Raw genomic sequence first — 19,733 nt, 5'->3', positions numbered from 1 at the left:
GCATTAATCACTATGGACACTGCTGTATAATATTTAGAAAAGCATTAGCCTGACCTGGGGTCGTGTTAGCATTTTTTTTTTTACATCCCTTCACATGAACAGCAGTAGTCTAGCTAGCTTTATCGACATTAGAGTCATCTCGGCAGATTAGAAGGGAAGTGCGCTAACCTTTGCTGAGTGTACATTTGAATTAAAGAGATGTTTTTGCTTTCTGTGCTGGACTAAACGAAAACGGAAGTTATTGTAAGGCTTCCTCTTGTTGTGTTGCGCCTCTCTTGATAAACGAACAACATTTCCCAGAAGTCCTTGCCGCTGACCTGTCACCCAAAATGTCAGCCCTCTGAAAGCAAATGCGCCGGGGCTATTATGATTACAGTGCTCTTTCTTTTAAATTTTCGTTTATATATATAAATTCGTATATTTAATTGTATCGTGGGAACATTACATCATTATTATTTCTCCTCCCTGTCTTCTTCATGCCGTGAGGCTACAAGCGGAACCGAAACATGTCGTTTTCTATGGTGAAACGGTGCTGTGGGACGCCCCTGTTTAGACGTGTGCTGCAGTTTAAAATGTGCAGAAGGAAGAGTCAAGACTCTAATGTGACCTACACAGTGTTCAGACACCGCTGGATGAAAGCACTGCCTGTGCTATGCAGCAGCTCCAGGAGGCTAAGCACCCAGTCCGACAAGGTAATAACTGCAGGGACTTGGTACTGTCAGTGTGAACTAGATACAATAAACATTGATAATGACAGTATTAATAATAAGCAGGTACACTGTTGTTACAGTTTGGAAAGGATTCTGAGAGTACAGCCAAGAAGCTGCACAGCCATAAAGTTGTTGCCTCCATTAGTAGCTCTGTTTGTCGCCACCAGAGAACCATAAGCTGCAGTTACTGAACCAAGTGTGCAGTATGGCTTTAGGTGGAGTACCGTAATACAGCTGTTCACTGCCTGTCAGTAGTCAGCACGCTTCTGCTGTTTTGCTTTTAAGGATGCTGTGGACCTCTCCAAATTCCCTGTGGACAGAATCAGGAACTTCTGCATCATCGCCCATATTGATCACGGGAAAAGCACCTTGGCTGACAGACTGCTGGAAATGACCGGTATGTTTGCTCGCCACACTCTACACTGACAGCTTTTCACCTTTTCGCCTTTTTCATTTTTTAGCAAATCCAAATTAATCATAATTTATTTTTATTTTTTTAAAAGGCCAGGAGGTAGAAGTTAATGACACAAACTTGTAATATTGCTCCTGTCGACAGTGCTCCATGTGTGAAACTCCACAGTTTCCTCTAGTTAAGGGTAAAAGTAACAAAGAAACAAATGTGAGGCAAAGAGCAGGGTTGTGTGATGCAATGTGACATATGTTTCTGATGCTAAGAGGCGGTCTGAAATTTGAGAAATAAACGCATCCAAAAACAGGAGAAACTTGGAATTTAATGTGTGAGGACAAATCAGTTGTATTTGACTTTGGTTTCATTTCAGCATAACTAGATTAAGGACTGAGGAGAGCGTGACTTGATGGCTTCCTATAATTGTCAAAGTGTTGTAGGCTGTTTTCAGCTGCTGCCTAGTCTGGAGTTCACTGGGGATGAGCCCATACATCACTACTACCCTTTTTCAGCCACACACTTCATTTGAGACTCAGGTGTACTCTGTGACTTCAGTTCATATTCTTCCCTGGGACATTATGTCAATATGTGGTGTGAGTGATCTAAAGTACGACCCCTGGTCACCCTACTCCTGCTGCTGGAGGCCCGATAGCACCTCTCACACACGTCTGGAAGCACCCTTCAGCAGTTCACATTTTTTGCTGTCGCATATGTTGAAACTAATTCATGTCATTTTCACTGATGGTGTGACTGACAAACAGGTGCTATAGCGAAGACGGAGAAGAACAAACAGGTGCTGGACAAGCTGCAGGTGGAGCGAGAGAGGGGGATAACCGTAAAGGCCCAGACAGCGTCTTTGTTTTACAACCACGAGGGGCAGCAGTACCTCCTGAACCTCATCGACACTCCGGTAAGGAGAGGTGTGCGTTGGTATACTAAGTAGCAAGTTCAGTAGAACCGGGCTTTGTTGCGTTAACTGGCCCTACGAACCTAAAACCCCCGTCACAGATGACAGGTGTCACAGTGGCAGTTATCAGCTTTCTTTGTTATCTCAGACTTTCTGCTTCAGGCTCTCTGTGTGCTCACAGAGCTGTTGCATGCATCGTTTCACTCTCTTTTTCCACAAAATCAATAGAGTTACACCCTTCTCCATTCAGAGACATTATCCGAGGAACAGGTGCTGCAGATCTATAATGAGCATTCAAATAAAACACTGTTGTTGCAAGTATGATGAGAGTAAAGCTGAGAAAAGTTGTTAACCAATCATCACTTCACTTAGTGGCGAAAAAAAATAATATTTAGTATAATATATTTACTTTAGCGCTTCCTGATAGTCGATGTGACATTTGTCACCAGGTCAAAGTGAAGTTTATCTTATCGATTGAAAAGGTATTCTTGGTGATAAATAGCTTACAGACTGATCAATGTTCAAGTCTGAGCTCATTCGTTGCAAATCTATATGTGTAAAAGAGCCTCTGCAGCATTGGGACCAAGAATAAAAACATTTATAGATTTTCTGCATCACCAACTGAATACATGCAAATTCGCATAACAATGTGACACACACAGTTTGCACTGCTGTAATTTTAGAGAATGGCTTCCTCCGTCTGTTAGCTCAAAGGTTTGCATGTATGAAATATATTCCTTCAGCAGAGGATATGTTGAACTCTTTAAGAGCACGTCCACATAGTTACAGATATACTGTTGAAACTGCACTTCTTTGTCTTATATTAAAATCAAAATGAGCTGTATGTGGCCCAAAGATGAGTTTGTGATCCCCGGTCTAACATGTGATTTTTGTTCAAGCTGTGCATGTGTATCTTCTCCTCAGGGTCACGTCGACTTCAGCTACGAAGTGTCTCGCTCGATTTCTGCTTGCCAGGGTGTCCTGTTGATCGTTGATGCCAATCAGGTAGTAAAATATGCTTTCTTTGTCATGTGCTTGCTGCATAACTGTGAAGATTTTAATGTTTTGCTGTCGTGTGAAGGGCATTCAGGCACAAACGGTTGCTAACTTCTACCTGGCATTTGAAGCTCAGCTGACAATCATTCCTGTCATCAATAAGGTATGATCTGACCTTCCACTGTTTGGGTTTGTTACACGCTATCGTTATAGTCGAACACATGTTTGATTCTGTTGCGTCTCCTTCAGATTGATTTGAAAAATGCTGATCCAGAGCGGGTGGAGTCACAGATTGAAAAGGTGTTTGATATTCCACGCGAAGAATGCATCAGGGTGAGCACTTGCTGCAAAAGCTGCTCTTTACTTCGCTTTGAGTCACTTTTCTGAGAAACGTCTCCGTATGTTCTTCAGATTTCAGCTAAACTTGGAACAAATGTTGACAAGGTGCTCCAAGCTGTCGTAAACAGGATTCCACCGTAAGAAGGCTCCGCTGGTTTTACTCCTTATCTGAAAAATGATTGATATAAAACAAAAACCCAAACGTAAAATGTTACTTCTTTTTCACAGGCCACAGGCAAGCACTGAAGACCCATTTAAAGCCTTAGTGTTTGACTCCAATTTTGACCACTACAGAGGAGTCGTGGCCAACATTGCCGTGTTTGGAGGTCGGGTCAAAAAAGGGGACAAGATCGTGTCGGCACATCTCGGAAAAGCCTACGAGGTCAACGAGCTGGGCCTTCTCCGGCCAGATGAGCACCCAACGCAGAAGCTGTACGTTCTGTTAATCCTCCACTCATTTTTCCCATTTCTTTTCATTTCCACTAAAACTGGCTTTAGGGTTTATCTCAAGATCTCTGCTACAGTCAGTGATCGTAACTTTTTACATAAATAAAAACTAAACTACTTTCAGCAAATTTATATGAAAAAGAGTTTCCAACTCAAGGGATGAAAACTTACCAGATTACCTGATTTAAGTTTGGCTGCTGTCCCCTTAAAGGTGGTCTTTAGAATAGAATAGAATAGAATAGAATTCAACTTTATTGTCATTGCACATGTCATGGGTACAGGGCAACGAAATGCAGTTTGCATCCATCCAGAAGTGCTTTAGCCGCGATATAGATATATTACAATATATATTAGCAATAATATAGATGTGTAAGTATATTACAGAAATGGGTCTATTATGGTATGTTATAATGTACACGGTGTGAAGTATGTTATGAATATTCTATAACTATAAGTATGTACAGGCTGTAGTGAGTACAAGCTATGTACAGGCTATGAACAGGATATAAATATGAAATAAAAACTATACAGAAATCTGAGATATACAGTTATACAGAAATGTGAACTATGCAAGTAATAAACAGTTGTAGGATTGAAAAATTATCATATGTACAGAATGATATTCACACAGAACTATACAAGTAGTGCAGTTAGGATAATTGTGATAGTGATAAAGTGCTAGTGGTTGTGGGTGTGTGTATGTTCAGTCCATGAGTTTAACGTGGGTCAGATGTCAGGAGGCAGAGTTCAGGAGTCTGACAGCTGTGGGGAAGAAGCTGTTCCGGTACCTGGTGGTCTTAGTCCGGAGGCTCCTGTAGCGCCTCCCAGAGGGCAGGAGGGTGAAGAGTCTATGTGATGGGTGACTGGGGTCTCTGATGATTTTCCCAGCCCTTTTCAGACACCGCTTCCTGTAGATGTCCTTTATGGCAGGAAGTGGTGCTCCGGCGATGCGCTGGGCAGTTTTCACGACCCTCTGCAACGCCTTCCGGTCCGAGGCGGAGCAGTTCCCGTACCAGACTGTTATACAGTTGGTCAGGATGCTCTCGATGGTGCAGCGGTAGAAGTTCACCAGGATGTCTGAGGACAGGTGGTTCTTCCTCAGAGTCCTCAAGAAGAAGAGGCGCTGGTGAGCCTTCTTGACCAGCTTGGAGCAGTTGGTCGTCCAGGTGAGATCCTCGGAGATGTGGACTCCCAGGAACTTGAAGCTGCTCACACGCTCCACAGCCGTCCCCTTAATGTGGATGGGTGGATGTGGGTCAGCATTCCTCCTGTAGTCCACGATGAGCTCCTTGGTCTTCTCGGTGTTAAGCAGCAGGTTGTTTGTGTCGCACCACTCAGCCAGACGATCCACCTCCTCCCTGTAGGCAGTCTGATCGTTGTCACTGATGAGGCCAATCACCGTGGTGTCATCTGCAAACTTAATGATGGTGTTGGAACCATCAGCAGGTCTGCAGTCGTGGGTGAAGAGGGAGTAGAGGAAAGGGCTCATCACACAGCCTTGTGGTACACCGGTGTTCATTGTGATTGTAGATGAGCAGCGGTTATCCAGTCGGACATGTTGAGGGCGGTTGGTCAGGAAGTCCAGTAACCATTTGCAGATGAGGGAACTGATGCCCAGGTCTGTCAGTTTCCTGATGAGTTGTGAGGGGTGGATTGTGTTGAATGCTGAACTGAAGTCTATAAACAGCATTCTGGCGTAGGTGTTGTTGTTGTCCAGGTGTGAGAGGACAGAGTGCAGTGCGATGGAGACTGCATCCTCTGTGCTCCTGTTCTGGCGGTATGCAAATTGGTGGGGGTCCAGGGTGGGGGGAAGACAGGATTTGAAGTGTGCTAAGACCAGCTGCTCTAAGCACTTAGTGATGATGGGGGTGAGTGCTACTGGGTGGTAGTCATTGAGGCTAGATGGGTTGGAGTTTTTGGGTATCGGGACGATGGAGGTGGTTTTGAAGCAGGCCGGTACCACAGCGTGGGCCAAGGACAGGTTGAATATGTCTGTCAGGACTCCTGCAAGCTCCCCAGAACACGCTCTGAGAACACGCCCGGGGATGCCATCAGGACCTGCAGCCTTGTGGACATTGATCCTGCTCAGCACTGCTCCTACATCGGTGGGGGAGAGAGTCAGAGGTTGGTGGTCTGGCGTCGTGTCTGTTTTGGTTGTGGTCGTGGGGTTCCCTCGCTCAAAACGAGCATAAAAGTTCACAATCACGTAGCTCACGATTGTTTTAAGAGTTCCTGATTGATCCTGTTCTGACCGCTTTCACTTGATCAGCTGACGTGTGCTGAATCAACTCCTACACTGTGAGAAAACAGTGACCCGTCATCCTCGGTTTCAGAACGATGAAGCTCTAGGGAGCCCAGTCTGGTGAGTAGTGCTGGAGGTGAGGAAAGATGGTGAGGACGGAGGTGAAGATTTTATACTTGAGAGTGTGAGCTTTAAAGAACATTTCAGGTTGATTCCTGACTTGATGTGCCGCCTTCAGTATTTTTCACGTGCACACTTTTGACAGTGATAATTGTCAGCAGGAAGGAGTCAGTTTGACCCTGACGTTGATGTTTACCCTCTCTGTGAGTTTGCAGCCCATGGGGAAACAGCAGATGTGCATATGGACATGGTCAGAACAGAACCTCCAAAGAACAATCAAAATACAGCAGGAGCCCTGGAATGTTTATGCCATAGACTGTATATAAAAGATGGACCTACTCATTAATTGGTTAGTAAAACCTACAGCTGAGCATTTCCACTGTTGCCATCTTGATGTTTTTGAGCGATGGGCAGGTCTGATCGAGGGACACTGCAGAGCAGTATGGCAACGACATGTCAACAGCATGGTAGAGCACACTCTGCTTTATGCTCCTACTGGACATTAATGACAATTCTGTTGTATTCAGTATGACTTGGCAGTAACATTTGATACTTTAAACCAGTGGTCCCTACCTTTTTTGCGCCACAGACCGGTTTAATGTCAGAGAATATTTTCACGGACCGGCCTTAAAAGGTGTGGCGGATAAATACAACAAAATAAAATGATACGACCAAAACAAAAACTGTGGTGTTTTGTAAATATAATAAAAAACATGAATTCACTGTGTAATTGTGTAACTTTATTAGCAGCGTCCTCCTGAAATGCGCCAACAACATTGAGAGTACCATCCTCCTCTCTACCCCTTAATGCTCTCTGGTCGTTATGGCAACGCGTAAATATTTCTTTCAAAATAAGACACACAACTACAACACGGGAAAAGACCCAGGGAAACCGAGTTAACGATAAAAACCCTGAAAACCATCAATTTCACACCTGAACCTCAACTCTCGTGGCCCGGTACCAAACGACTCACGGACCAGTACCGGTCCATGGCCCGGGGGTTGGGCACCGCTGCTCTAAACCCAGTATGAACGTGTTTACTGGAAGTCTTGGAGCTTGGAAGTAGACTTCTTTTTAAAACCATAAAATTCACCGCGCTACACAAAACACACTTCTTCTTGGCTTTACTGTTAAGACATGAAGGCTGTGTCCATCTTTTATCTACAGGTTATGCTCACAGCACTTTACAATGAGATGAACTTATGTGGGATATCAACCAAATTTAAAAGGTTAAACTGGGTAAATTCTTATTTATTATTTTATGGTGGGAGTCGGCAAACATTTTGATCACACCATATCATTATTTTTTGTATGCTTTCTCTGATTTCTCAGAGACTATCTTTGACAATAATTACTGTTATTTTATTTTATCTATTACTTGAACTATTGAATATACAGACCAACATTTCCAAAACCACAGGTTAAGAAAAATCAGTTTCATTTACAGGCGTGCAGAGGTTTTTTGCAAAATGAAGACTGAAGGTTGTAAATTAGTGTTGCTTTCTGAGGTTAGCTTTTTTGTAGATTTGCAGGTCAGGTGGGTTACATCATAGCAGGGATGAAGGATGTGAAAGAGGCCCAGATCGGTGACACACTGTACCTACAGGAGCAGCCAGTTGAAGCTCTCCCAGGATTCAAACCTGCCAAAGCCATGGTCTTCGCTGGTAAGAAGTTTTTCTTTCTGTTTCAATGAAAAAATAAAAAAGATTAAGAACTTGAGCTAATGTAACCATTTCTACATAAACACTGTGAGATGGTAATAATGTGAAGCCTAGTCCTGAGTACTTCGAAAGAACTGGATAAAGATGAAACTCCTTAGGTGTACTTTGTGTTTCCACTGTGATGCAGGAGTCTTGTTTCCTGCTGATGTACACTCTCTATTTTTCCCGTCCCTCAGGCATGTATCCAATGGACCAGTCAGAATACACTGGCCTCCGCAGTGCCATTGAAAGACTGACCTTGAATGACTCGAGTGTCACAGTGCAAAGAGACAGCAGTCTGGCCCTGGGGGCAGGATGGAGGTTGGCATGAATGTTTTGAATTAGAATAAAAATGATACCCAGCCAAGGATTGGGCTGTTGGGTGTAATGTAGGGGTGAATGGAAACAAAGTGTTTGGGTAATTAAGACACTGAGGGGTGGACACACAAATGTTTAGTTCCCACTTACGGGATTTTAAGGAGGTTACTGTAAAAGTATTGAAAACATTCAAATTTCCCATTTACGTTATTGTTCAGCCATTTGGTACAGGGTGAAAGCACCTTTGGCAGCAGGCACCACTGAGAGCGTCACTGCTTTTTTGGAATGACCCCTACAAGCTTGGCCCACTGCAGTTTTGGAAATATCTTCTATTTTTCTTGGCAGAGTCATTTAAGCTTAACCAGATTGGTTAGGTAGGTCAGTGCGCAGCCTTTGGTCTCTCGAGAGGTTCTCTACCAACTTTAGGTCCAGACTCTGGACTCTAGCTGGGCCACACCAGGACTGTTTTTCACGTTTTCTTGGCAGGCTGCGTGGGGTCATCATCTTCTTGAAATGTAAACCTTTGCCCCAGCCTGAGATCCTCCTGAGCACATGAGGTGACAGTCAGAGGCTGGTCTCCTCAACACATGCCACCGAGATGTGTGAGAGTGTGGCAGAGTAATCAATTTTAAACCAGAGGACTTTGATGGAGTTAAACTTTTCTTAGGGCGAACGACTGAAGTGTCTGCCAGTTACAGTGAAAGATACTGTTACTGATTCGCTTACGAAAGGGTGGTAAATGTGTTATAGGGTTACCTTGGTAACCAGAGACTGGAATGTCTGCTAGCAACTGACCATCAGCAACAACCGAGATTTATCTCAGATTACTCAGACTAGCTGGGCAGCCAGATACTCGAGGGCTGTTGGTGTGTCAAGATTTTTCTTTGAGAAGGTCAGAGGCTGCCACGCTCTTTGGGCAGCTTCATCTAATTTTTGTTTATCTTCCTCTGATCTGAGTCTTGACAGAGTTCTGTCTGTCATTCTGCCACGCACTGTCAACTCAAAGATACCACACTCCTCCATACTTAGATATGGTCTGTGTTTGTGTACTTGGTCAAAAAGTTGTCTGTAGAATGCTGTTTGCCCTCAGTGGTCTCCATCTTGACTACATGAGGAGAAAGAGAGGGACACAGGATACATTAATGAAACAGACTGTGATGCTAATAGCTTGACAGCTTACTTTATTTTTTTTTCTAGATTGACGTTATTTAGTTGTGTTTTTTGGTGTTTATGTGTATTAAGTGATCATCTGTAATGCACAAGAATTTGGAATTACATGTGCTCAGCAACACAACATGTTCAATTCAATTTAATGTAATCTTATTTATATAGCATCAAATCACAGTCAAAGTCAAAAGCAAGGTAAAGACTCTAAAATAATGCAGAGAACTCCCAACACAAGAAGACTCCCTATGAGCAAGCACTTGGTGACAGTGGGAAGGAAAAACTCCCTTTTAACAGGAAGAAACCTCCAGCAGAACCAGGCTCAGGGAGGGGCGGGGCCATCTGCTGTGGCAAAATGTGGCAGTTAGCATGACCGTCCCAAACAGTAAAATCCTCGTTTCCCATTAATGCCCAGCTTTCTGCTTGACAAAGTTTTTAAACGAAGTCTGAAAAAAAAAAATGCAAAAGTTTACAAAAGCTGTTTTCTGCTTTGTCACTTTGGACTATTATGTGTTTTGATTGATGAGAAAATGAATGAGCTGAATCCAGTTTAATATTCTTTCATGAGTTTGTTCACAAACTTTAACAACAAATGATTAATCGGAGAAACATAACTTTCCTCAGGACATACTGGATGTTGCCAGATTACTCAGCCAAGTACAAGTCTGTTTATTATCTCAGGTCACATTATCAGTCCAGATGATGTACATTTGATTCTGTTCGTGGGCGTGATTTAGACAATCTAAATGTACAACACTGTGCTGGGATAGCAATGAGTCTTACTTACTGTTGAACTGTTTCCAAACGGCCTCTTTCTAATTAAAAGCCTGAATATCAATTATGAAGCTCGAGTGCACCTGTGGACCTTCCTGTCCCCCTGCAGACTTGGCTTCCTGGGTCTCCTCCATATGGAGGTGTTCAATCAGAGGCTGGAGCAGGAATACAATGCTTCTGTTATCGTGACTGCGCCCACCGTGCCCTACAAGGCTGTGCTCTCCTCAGCCAAACTCATCAAGGTAAGAGCCATTCCTCGCTCGTATATCTTCTAGCCTTGCAGCAGAGCTTGGCTCACGCTGATTTCATCAAAAAGCAAGTTTCAGCTGACTTGGAAATTGATTACGGATGAAGGCTGTCTGGTGTCACTGGCTTGCTTCCTGTAAAATGATATAGTGTAGGAGCTACTTGATGGGAAATGGTGCAGAATGTTCTAACACTAATGGGAAAACACAAAGCATGCTGAAGTCCCTCTGTTACTTATCGTACACTCAGCTCTATAAATAGTTGGACCATTAAACGTTTTATTATTTTTTTTGTAATATTGCCTCTCTGCATCATTTTAAATCAAACATTCACAGTGTGATTAAAGTTTAGACTTTAAGCTTTTATTTAAGGGGTTTAACAAAGATATTTTATTAACATTTTAGGATTGACAGCCATATTTATGCATAGTCTCTGATTCACAGAGCCCCAGAAGTAACTGGACAAACTAACATAATTTTAAATATAATGATTTTTTTCTCAGATGAAAATCCTTTCCTCCCTTGAGATCCTCTTTAGGCCTTTAATGCAGTCATATATGCCTCTGCTGATTGTTTCAGATCATGAGCTATTCTTTCCTTTTCTATACAAAGTGCTACAAGTTAGTCTTGGTTTTATATCTCCACACTTTTTGTTTGTTTGTTTGTTTGTTTGTTTTCCCAGTACTCTTTTAGATGTTTTCTGGCAAAGTCTAATCTGGCCTTCTTGTTTTTTAATGTAAATCCTCTGTATGTCCACTCATGAAGGCGTCACCTGATAATGTTATGTCTATCTGCTCGACTGTTCTTGAATTTGTTAGATGCTGTTAAGTTGTTTCTTACTAAGGAAATAACTCTGTGATCATTCACTTTAGTTGTCTTCTGTGGTCTTTCAGGGTGTTTGATGTTGTTTAGCTGCCCAGTTCACTCATTCACTTTAAGAATGTATCAGATCGTTGGTTCAAAGACAAAACAACGTGTAATGCTGGGAAACTTTCTTATCCCACTGTCAGTAAATCTTGTAATGATTTTCTGTTATTTTGTCACAAATGATTAAAACTCTCAGAAAATAGAAATAAATATGGTTTACAATGTTCAAACCTTCTTCTGCTTACAGGAACATGGCAGTGGGGAGATAACCATTGTGAATCCCGCTCAGTTCCCCGACAGATCGGTCGTGTCAGAGTATTTGGAGCCCATGGTCCTGGGGACCATTCTCACTCCAGATGTTTACACTGGCAAGATTATGACTCTGTGTTTGGTAAGAAGGAAATTGGAAAAATACAGATGGAATTTAGAAAAAAACTTCTGCAGTTCAACCTGAATTTATTCTCAGTACAAGTTATTTTAGTTTTCTATTTTAACATTATAATATCGCTCTACTTTGTAAACATCTTATTTAAATTGTGGGAGAACAATTTTTTTTAACTCTTTACAAACTGGTCTGATGACAAAGAGGACCAATAATACTGTAAACTGGAGAATGAATTTTCGTCTGTGTTTATGAAAAACGTATTTTCCGATGAAACTTGACATTTTCAGGTGTTTTTGTCTCCATGCAGCCTTCCTCTGTTTCAGAAATAACCAATAAAGTTATAGTTGGTGTATCAATAACATGTCAGACTAACGGTTTGTGTTCTTATAGAATCGCAGGGCGGTCCAGAAGAACATGGTGTACATAGATGACCAGCGTGTCATGATGAAATATCTCTTCCCTTTAAATGAAATTGTGGTGGATTTCTATGACCTCCTCAAATCACTCTCATCTGGATACGCCAGGTAAAGCCAGTGTTATGTAAATACACTGTGTAATGGATTTTTATAGATTTTGTAGGTTTCATCTGCAGTATTTCGGTATTAAGAGTTATAGAAAGAAAGTGTAGATTATTGAAAGTATCCATTGTTACATTGTATCCAATGTTAAAAGTTTTAAAAAAAGTTTCACACATTAGGTTATTAATTCATTTTAATTTTGATGTAAAATTATTTTCCATGCACTCTAATGGCGTAGCCTCTCCTGTGCACCTTATGTATTTTTATGTTGTGCAGCTTTGATTATGAGAATGCAGGTTACCAGGCTGCTGATTTGATAAAGATGGATATTCTGCTGAATGGACGCCCAGTAGAAGAGCTGACCACAGTTGTACACAGGTACATTTCAGATAATGCTTTGACGTAAAAATTGAGACTTTTGTGTTAATTTTCACTGAATAATTTACTTTTTTTGGCCAGGACATGTGACTGGATGTTACTTAAGAGCACCTTGTTATTTATTTTTTTGGTCATATTCTTACCTTCATTGTTATTGTTACTGGCAAGGTTACAGTATATAGTCCTTCATTACTATAGTAATTACTCTTTGCCTGTGGAGCATGAAATGTATTCAGCACTATGGTTAACATTTAAGAAAAAAAGGTCTTTTGGCAGCTGCTGTTAACATGACTTTACACACTGGACAAGGACAAAGGAGTAACTTTACAGAAGAAAAGTGATGACGCTCAGCAAGATCTGTGTTTAATGTACTCACTAGCAAAGGCGGTACAGGAGCCAGCACAGACGTAGGTAATTGAAGGGCGCTACGCTTCGCCAATGATGGCTACTCTCAGACAATTTATACAGTAAGCCTTGGAGCTCAGCCGACTCGAGCGAAGCTTCGGTCTGTTCTTTAAGGCCAACGCACCAATCACAGAGCAGAATGTCTTTTATTGGAGGCGTGTTCTCTACACCTTTTCAAGTAGAGAAGTCATTAACATATCTTACAGTTTGAAAACAGATGTATAGAAAATGTACGATCCAGTTTCTCCAAAGAGATGGGTGATAAAGTTCATGCTTCATTTGAGAGGATGGAGCTAACTGACCCTAGTTCATTTTATCAAATCACGAGAAAACTGAAAGCTTTTTCATTTTTACACGGGCTTAACATATCTTACTAATAAACAAACAAGTAAATATATATTATTAATAAGTATTTTTATCTAAGGAGCTTCTGAACTTCTTGAAGTTTCTTGAAGACGTTTCACCTCTCATCCGAGAAGCTTCTTCAGTTCTAAAGGTAATTGGTGGAGAGTCCCAGATTTTTAAACCCTACTGGGAGTGTCCTTAAGAGGGTCGTTGACCCACTATTGATCATCTGCCTAATCACATGACCCAGGGTGTGAAAACTGATGTGGACCACTATAAGGGTGAACCCATTGTGAGACCTTGCCCCACCCTATCATGTGACTTATGTAAGTGGGGGTTAAGGCGTCTAGGAAGGGATCTCAAAAGGGTTAGGGTGGGCCAGGCTCTCACAGTGGGTTCACCTGAAACCTTGGCTGATAGATGAAATGTCTTCAAAAGACTTCAAGAAGTCCAGTCGCTTTTCTTTTAAAGCTCCTTAGATAACCATGACCTGGATGACTGAGAACCTTCACAGACATTATATTTTTATATAATACTAATATAAAGCATAATTTTAAAACTTTGGACAGAGCTATGCAAGCTCTTTGGAGTATCTTCTTAGTAGCGCTGTTTTAAATTAGGCAAATATCACGTTTGATTGTTGTGTGAAAAAGGAAAAAAAAACAAGGTATGGACACATAACTGAAGCTTTTGAGTATGCATGCTTCCAGTTAGTGTTATTTACATGTTCAAAAACAGTCTGAAAGAGTTTGCACAACATAATTATTCTAAATAAGATAATTGTGTAAGAAAATAAATCAGACAAATGTTATGACTTTTAACTGTTTCCTTTCAATCGCTCAGCTGATGTCTGTCTCTGTGATGTGAGCTAAAGCATTCAGAAGTCTCTCCTTGCACCAGCACTGGTGTGTCAACAGAAAACAGAAAACTTCACCTACTTCAAACAGCTTAGAGCCCAGACGATATCAGCTGTTTGCTGATAAATTGGTATCTGCATTTATAACAACCTGTATAAGCAAAGTTAAAAAGTGAAGCGGAGATGAGAGAAACACCCTTCATTCATGTTAGGACTGTTGGTGTTACACAGTTTATACACCAGAGGGCACTCTGCAACTTCCCTGTCGGCAACATGTTTCTAAAGCCATAAAAACAACCAAACTTTAAATTGCGTTGTCATATTATCTTAGTAGGGACTCATAAATAACTACACATATCAACTGTTCAAGAAATCAGTTTGTTTTGTGAAAGAAAAAAATATCAGCTTCATATACTGGATTTTTAAATCACCAAATATTATATTGGTCAGGACAGTGTTTAGTGAAACTTCAAGTGTCAAACTGACTTTGGTGAAAATCCAGCTTTGCATTCTGCAGTGTTTAGAGGACAGACCCACCAATAATGCTGCTTTTTCCACAGTCTGTTTTTAAGCTAGGACTCTAGATTTAAGGACAAATGTTTAAATTTCAAAGTACCGTGAGTCCTCTGGCTTCAACCACGGTTTGATTTTGTGCTGACCTCCCAAACAGAACGCTTATTGATTAATTGTAAATGACACACGGGCATGTCAGTATTCACTACTGTATTTTAAGGTGACGTGGTGAGGGTAGTCGACTTTATGCTCCACTCTCATTTGCTTTTTCATCAGCTTTACCTGTCAGGGTGAAGCTGATATATGGGCACCCGTCAGTACTTTAACAGTTTTATGATTTGTTCTGATAAGTGTGTTTTCATTACAGGGAGCGTGCGTACAGTACAGGGAAAGCCATGTGTGAGCGACTAAAGGACTCCATCCCAAGGCAGATGTTTGAGATTGCCATACAGGCAGCTATTGGAAGTAAAGTCATTGCAAGAGAAACGTAAGTACAAGAGCTAAGATTTTGTTAAAATGATGTGTAGAAATCAAAAGTAAAGTACTGTATTTAATATGTGGTATGACCACACGTGCCTCTTCCAGAATAAAGGCGTATAGAAAAAACGTTCTCGCAAAATGTGTAAGTAAAGCTTGTTTTTTCTTTCTTCTTAGAAAAGTCCAAATATACCACTGATGCCTTAAAATCATTTTTTTTGTCTTGGTAGTATGGAGGTGACATTACACGGAAGATGAAGCTCCTGAAGAAACAGGCAGAAGGTAAAAAGAAGATGAGGCGGATCGGCAATGTGGAAGTTCCCAAAGATGCCTTTATTAGTGTTCTGAAGAGGAAAGAAAAATAGACTGTGACACTACGTATGAAACAACATGGAGCAGGTTTTTGTTATTGAAAGGCTCTGTTACCTTTTCTTTGAATAAAGTTCTGCAAACTGGAGTGAAAATCCTTATTTGTACATGTGTCACAAGTTATTGGCTCTTTTCTCTCAGACAACACCAACATTACAAACCATTCTTTCATCATTACACCTTCATGTTCATGACCATTATAGTTATAACTTATAGTTATACTTGTAACATTTACATAAATGCAGTGAAACCAATCAGGAGAATGACTAGATGTTTGAAATGTCAAAACCCCACACTGGTTCAACAGGAAGTAAAACGAGGAGCTCACATAGTACAGTTCTGTACAACATCTACCTGCTATATTGTTCAGTATGCGCCCTGATCAAATTATAGAATTATATAGAAATGTAACTGGGAGCCGCAATGAGGAGGCCAAGCAGTTCAGCAGGGCACGGTCGCCATGGCAACTCAATTCAAGTATGTCAAAGGGACTTAGGGGAAAAATACACTTTTGCTTTCTGTTACACCTGAAAATGACGCATTATCTTTGGTGCCATCACGTACAGCAGTTACTAATGTTTTTTTGTTTTGTTTTTTTTCAAGTATCACACAGTATCGAGGAAGGCACTGACACTCGGCGTTTTAAAGAAAAAAAACATATAGATGCCATTTCCATCCTTCATTATCCTAATGTGGAACTTCCCAGACTAGAAACTATCAGACTGCTTTCGCTGGCTGTTTGGCTTTAGTTAGTAGTAAATGCAGACAGCCACTGTCCTATTGTAGTCCTAGACGACACTTTTACGTGACAATGAAAATGCTTTGATAGCTGGGATCACTAATACTTCAGGAATGACACCTTTTCCAAAAAGGCAATGACTCAATTTTAAAATATTTTCTGGTATAACTAGATAAGTACTAGTTTTCACAGATTTGATTGGTAATAAACATCAGTGACTTTAACCACCTTCACTGTTTCTAAGCTTTAGTTAGAGAAAAAAACAAATCGTCCGCAATCATGAAATCACATTTCACAACTTTACTTGGCCAGAAAATTGTTCAGTAAATTGGTAGATTGGTAGAAGACATGAAGTAGTACCTCCACAATTATATAAGCATTCTGATTTTTAGAGTTACACGGTGAATAACATGATTGCTTGTCCTTCTTTCATAAAAGATTTATGTAAATTATTTTTGTTTGACAGGATATTGTTTTGGTCATTGAAAGAATGGCTTTCATCAGATGTGTTAGGATTAGGATTCAACTTTATTGTCATTACATATGTATAAATACGGGTAATGAAATACAGTTTGCTGTACAGACGGGCAGATATACAGATGTACTATGAACAAATATACTGATGTGGTCTGACGCTGATGAAGCCTGATTGGACATTTTCATCAGTTAACAGTGCTTCAATGCAAGCATAACTCAAATCAAACCATCTTTGTTTAGGAAAACAACCTGCACTTTAAATTTACCCCATGGTCCTATCAATATTATTTAGAACCTAGTCCTTCATACTTACTACGTCTTTATTTGTTGTTTTTTAGACCTTTTCAGATGAAAAAAAGGGAAGAAGTACAATTTATATTCCGCATCATTCATGCTGCGTTTCTAGGGGAAAACTAACTTCATTGTTGTCTATCCTGTTTTTCCAGTAGATGGCAGCAGGAGCTCAAGCACACCGTAAGGTGGAAGTTAATTCCGTCCCCAGCTAATTTCCAATCAGGCTTCATCAGCGTCAGACCACATCAGTGTCACATTTAAATTGTGCAAAAGATTCAACACTGTCCCCAGCAGTTCATTTCCCCGATGAAAGTATCTCATTGCCTCTAAGTGCTGTCCTTTGTACTTAGGCAATGTAAGCAAATCCAATTCAGGGACCAGCTGGCATTTTGCTGCAGTAAAGAGGAGGAGGACAAACGCTCACAAAGTGTACTTCAGCGCGTGTAGTGGATTCAAGAGAGGAACACTTCTTATTAATCTGCGTGGACTGTTACAGATTATAGGCTTGTTTTTCCTTCACATTTTGTCAGCATAGCAGGGAGAGCACATACGACTCTGACGGATGACTAATGAGCCCATTAATCAGGAACGTAGGGAATGAATGGCCATAGGTTTGCCAACAGGCAGTTTTTATGTGGCTGTCAGACAAGTAATAGCTTTCAACTGCTTCTGCTGTTGAGATGGAAGCTATTGAGAACAGTACTACAGTATAATTGCAAACATTCAGATGGAAAACTTTCGTTATAATTAAACAGAAAGTCATAGTGTGTGTGTGTGTATAAAACTGTAATATTCAATTCAATTTTAAAGTACCAAAACACATCAGCAGTTGCCTCGGGGTGCTTTATATAGTAAGGTGAAGACCTTACAATAACAGTGTCACTCTGACAAGCAAGCGTCGTAGGAAACGCGATTTGGTGTTGTTAGGCTCCAAGTCCCACCCGTAGTTTCATGCTATCAATGCGGAAGCAGCTATGAATGAACACAGTGCTAACTGCTGGTAGTGTTTTTATTGTAAAATACGCCCACATATACACCACGCAACTACAGGTCATTGACACGTAGCTTTTTAATATTTTGATTCACAGCGCTTCCACCTGAAATGGGATACCATGACTTTTTCTGCTCTTTTTTATTTAAGTAAACAGAGTAGAGAGCGTTATATTGGTTGCTAGCTAGCAAGTTATCCCTGTAGCCTAACTTACTGTTTTCCTAAAGTGTCCGTCGGCCAACACCATGAAGGTCCGCTCGTCTGTTTTTGCCTCCTTTATTTTAATATTCGAAGTGATTGGCATTGCACTTTTCCTGCGGGGATTTTTCCCCGTACCTGTCAAGTCTTCTTTCTCATCCAAGAGCAAGCTGTCAGATCTGCCAGCCGAGCCGCTGACAGGTGAGTCCAGCCTCATCCACATCTGCTCACACTCCTCTCTTCTGCCTGTACTGTTGACTTAAATCTGTTAAAACTCATAAGCTTTCTTTTAACCTCACAGGAAGCGCTCCTAATTCATCGCGCCTCCCGCAGCCCCTGTTTAAAAGGGTGGTTATTATGTTAGTGGATGCCCTCCGAGAGGACTTTGTGTTTGGACCCAATGGTCGTATGTATATGCCCTACACAAGGCACGTGGTGGAAAGAGGCTCATCACACAGCTTTGTGGCCAAGGCGAGACCACCTACAGTAACTATGCCCAGGATCAAGGTAGGATGCCACTAGCATGATGTTGAAATGAGAGCTCACCCATCAAATCTGTCCACTGTCTGTCATCATGGCGTGTGTCTGTTAGAATTCTGGATTAGCGTTTGCTGTAGTGAGTCAACCACTTGGATCCAAACTGTCAGCATTTCTCAAATCCTTTCCAACTCCACAAATAAATCTGCATCTCTGAAACTCTACATTAGCACTTTATTATGTAGTGAAAACATGCAGCGGATGATGCCAGGAATATTCAGTTGTTCATACCTAACCTAACCTTGTAACATTGTAGTTCTTCTTTAAATACACACGAATTTCTCTGCTTTCTCTATGGTGCTGAAGGCATGTAATATTTTCCATTGCAGGCATGAAACCCAGGCTCAGTATTAATGCTCAGTTTACTGTCCATTTTGTCCGCTTTGCAACTCAAATGCAGATTTAAACAACATCCCTAAATCTCATCTGTTTTGGTGCTTTATAGAAATCTGTTGATTCACACTAACGAGAAAATTGGGCGTTTATGTGAACAGACAGTTAAAAAAAGTGCGAGAAATCAAGACAGGAAACATAATAAAACAGTATGGAGGAAGAATAAAATATAACACTTTAAAATGCTTGTGGATAGTATAAGTCTTGATTAAAAGAAAATAGCTAGACAATTGGAAGCGAGCAAAAACCATAGAAAACATAAATGTCTTCAAATCTTTCTGATAAATTCGGTGGATGGAGAGCATTTGATTGCGTACTATTACTCATAGTGAAACAATTGTTTGGCAATATCTAAGAGCTCAGATGAGAAAATCACTGCAATGAAAGAGAAAAAAAATCCAGATCTCCAGCATCCATGGAATAGTGCCAAGAAATTCTACAGTGTGTGACATCTAGCAATGATAGAAGTCATTTTTAATAAAAGATAAGAACATTTAATATATGATATGATACCTGATAATGGAATATATTTAAATCAAAAAGGTTAAAGCCTGCACCTTTCCATTTAGTATTTTGTCTTAAAAAATATTTTATTGTAATTCTGAACATTTTCTGGTTCATG

At 40.8% G+C, this 19,733-nt stretch overlaps 2 protein-coding genes across 3 annotated transcripts in view; both read left to right on the top strand.

The window, feature by feature from the left end:
* The first annotated feature begins 28 nt into the window (after window positions 1-28).
* Window positions 29-15,579, top strand: guf1 (GTP binding elongation factor GUF1). Of its 2 annotated transcripts, XM_013275452.3 has the most exons (17): window positions 37-692; window positions 996-1,107; window positions 1,878-2,026; window positions 2,948-3,028; window positions 3,105-3,182; window positions 3,269-3,352; window positions 3,431-3,495; window positions 3,587-3,790; window positions 7,693-7,832; window positions 8,066-8,189; window positions 10,234-10,366; window positions 11,484-11,627; window positions 12,012-12,145; window positions 12,416-12,517; window positions 15,004-15,123; window positions 15,222-15,258; window positions 15,344-15,579. In XM_013275452.3, the coding sequence occupies exons 1-17, from the start codon at window positions 507-509 to the stop codon at window positions 15,476-15,478; spliced, it is 2,028 nt and encodes a 675-aa protein (XP_013130906.1). In that variant the 5' UTR covers window positions 37-506; the 3' UTR covers window positions 15,479-15,579. The 2 variants fall into 2 exon arrangements, with proteins under 2 accessions (XP_025754065.1, XP_013130906.1); XM_025898280.1 differs by lacking the exon at window positions 15,222-15,258 and having other exon boundaries at window positions 29-692; window positions 10,177-10,366.
* A 2,348-nt stretch (window positions 15,580-17,927) lies between these two features.
* Window positions 17,928-19,733, top strand: part of pigg (phosphatidylinositol glycan anchor biosynthesis class G (EMM blood group)) — an 84,149-nt gene continuing 82,343 nt past the window's right edge. The window contains exons 1-2 of the mRNA XM_005456329.4: window positions 17,928-18,382; window positions 18,483-18,688. Of these exons, the coding sequence (XP_005456386.1) occupies window positions 18,229-18,382; window positions 18,483-18,688 (360 nt within the window). The 5' untranslated portion in view covers window positions 17,928-18,228. The remainder of the gene's footprint in view (window positions 18,383-18,482; window positions 18,689-19,733) is intronic.

The sequence above is a fragment of the Oreochromis niloticus genome, linkage group LG2 (genome assembly GCF_001858045.2).
Source record: "Oreochromis niloticus isolate F11D_XX linkage group LG2, O_niloticus_UMD_NMBU, whole genome shotgun sequence".
Classification (NCBI taxonomy): Eukaryota; Metazoa; Chordata; class Actinopteri; order Cichliformes; family Cichlidae; genus Oreochromis; species Oreochromis niloticus.
Note: the sequence above shows the minus strand (reverse complement) of the source record. Positions and strands in the feature narration are given on the sequence as shown.

Coding starts and splice junctions, on each gene's coding strand:
- guf1 (XM_013275452.3), top strand. CDS start 507: ATGTCGTTTTCTATGGTGAAACGGTGCTGTGGGACGCCCCTGTTTAGA. Junction 3,029..3,104: donor TGATCGTTGATGCCAATCAG/GTAGTAAAATAT, acceptor TGTCGTGTGAAG/GGCATTCAGGCACAAACGGT. Junction 3,353..3,430: donor CACGCGAAGAATGCATCAGG/GTGAGCACTTGC, acceptor TATGTTCTTCAG/ATTTCAGCTAAACTTGGAAC.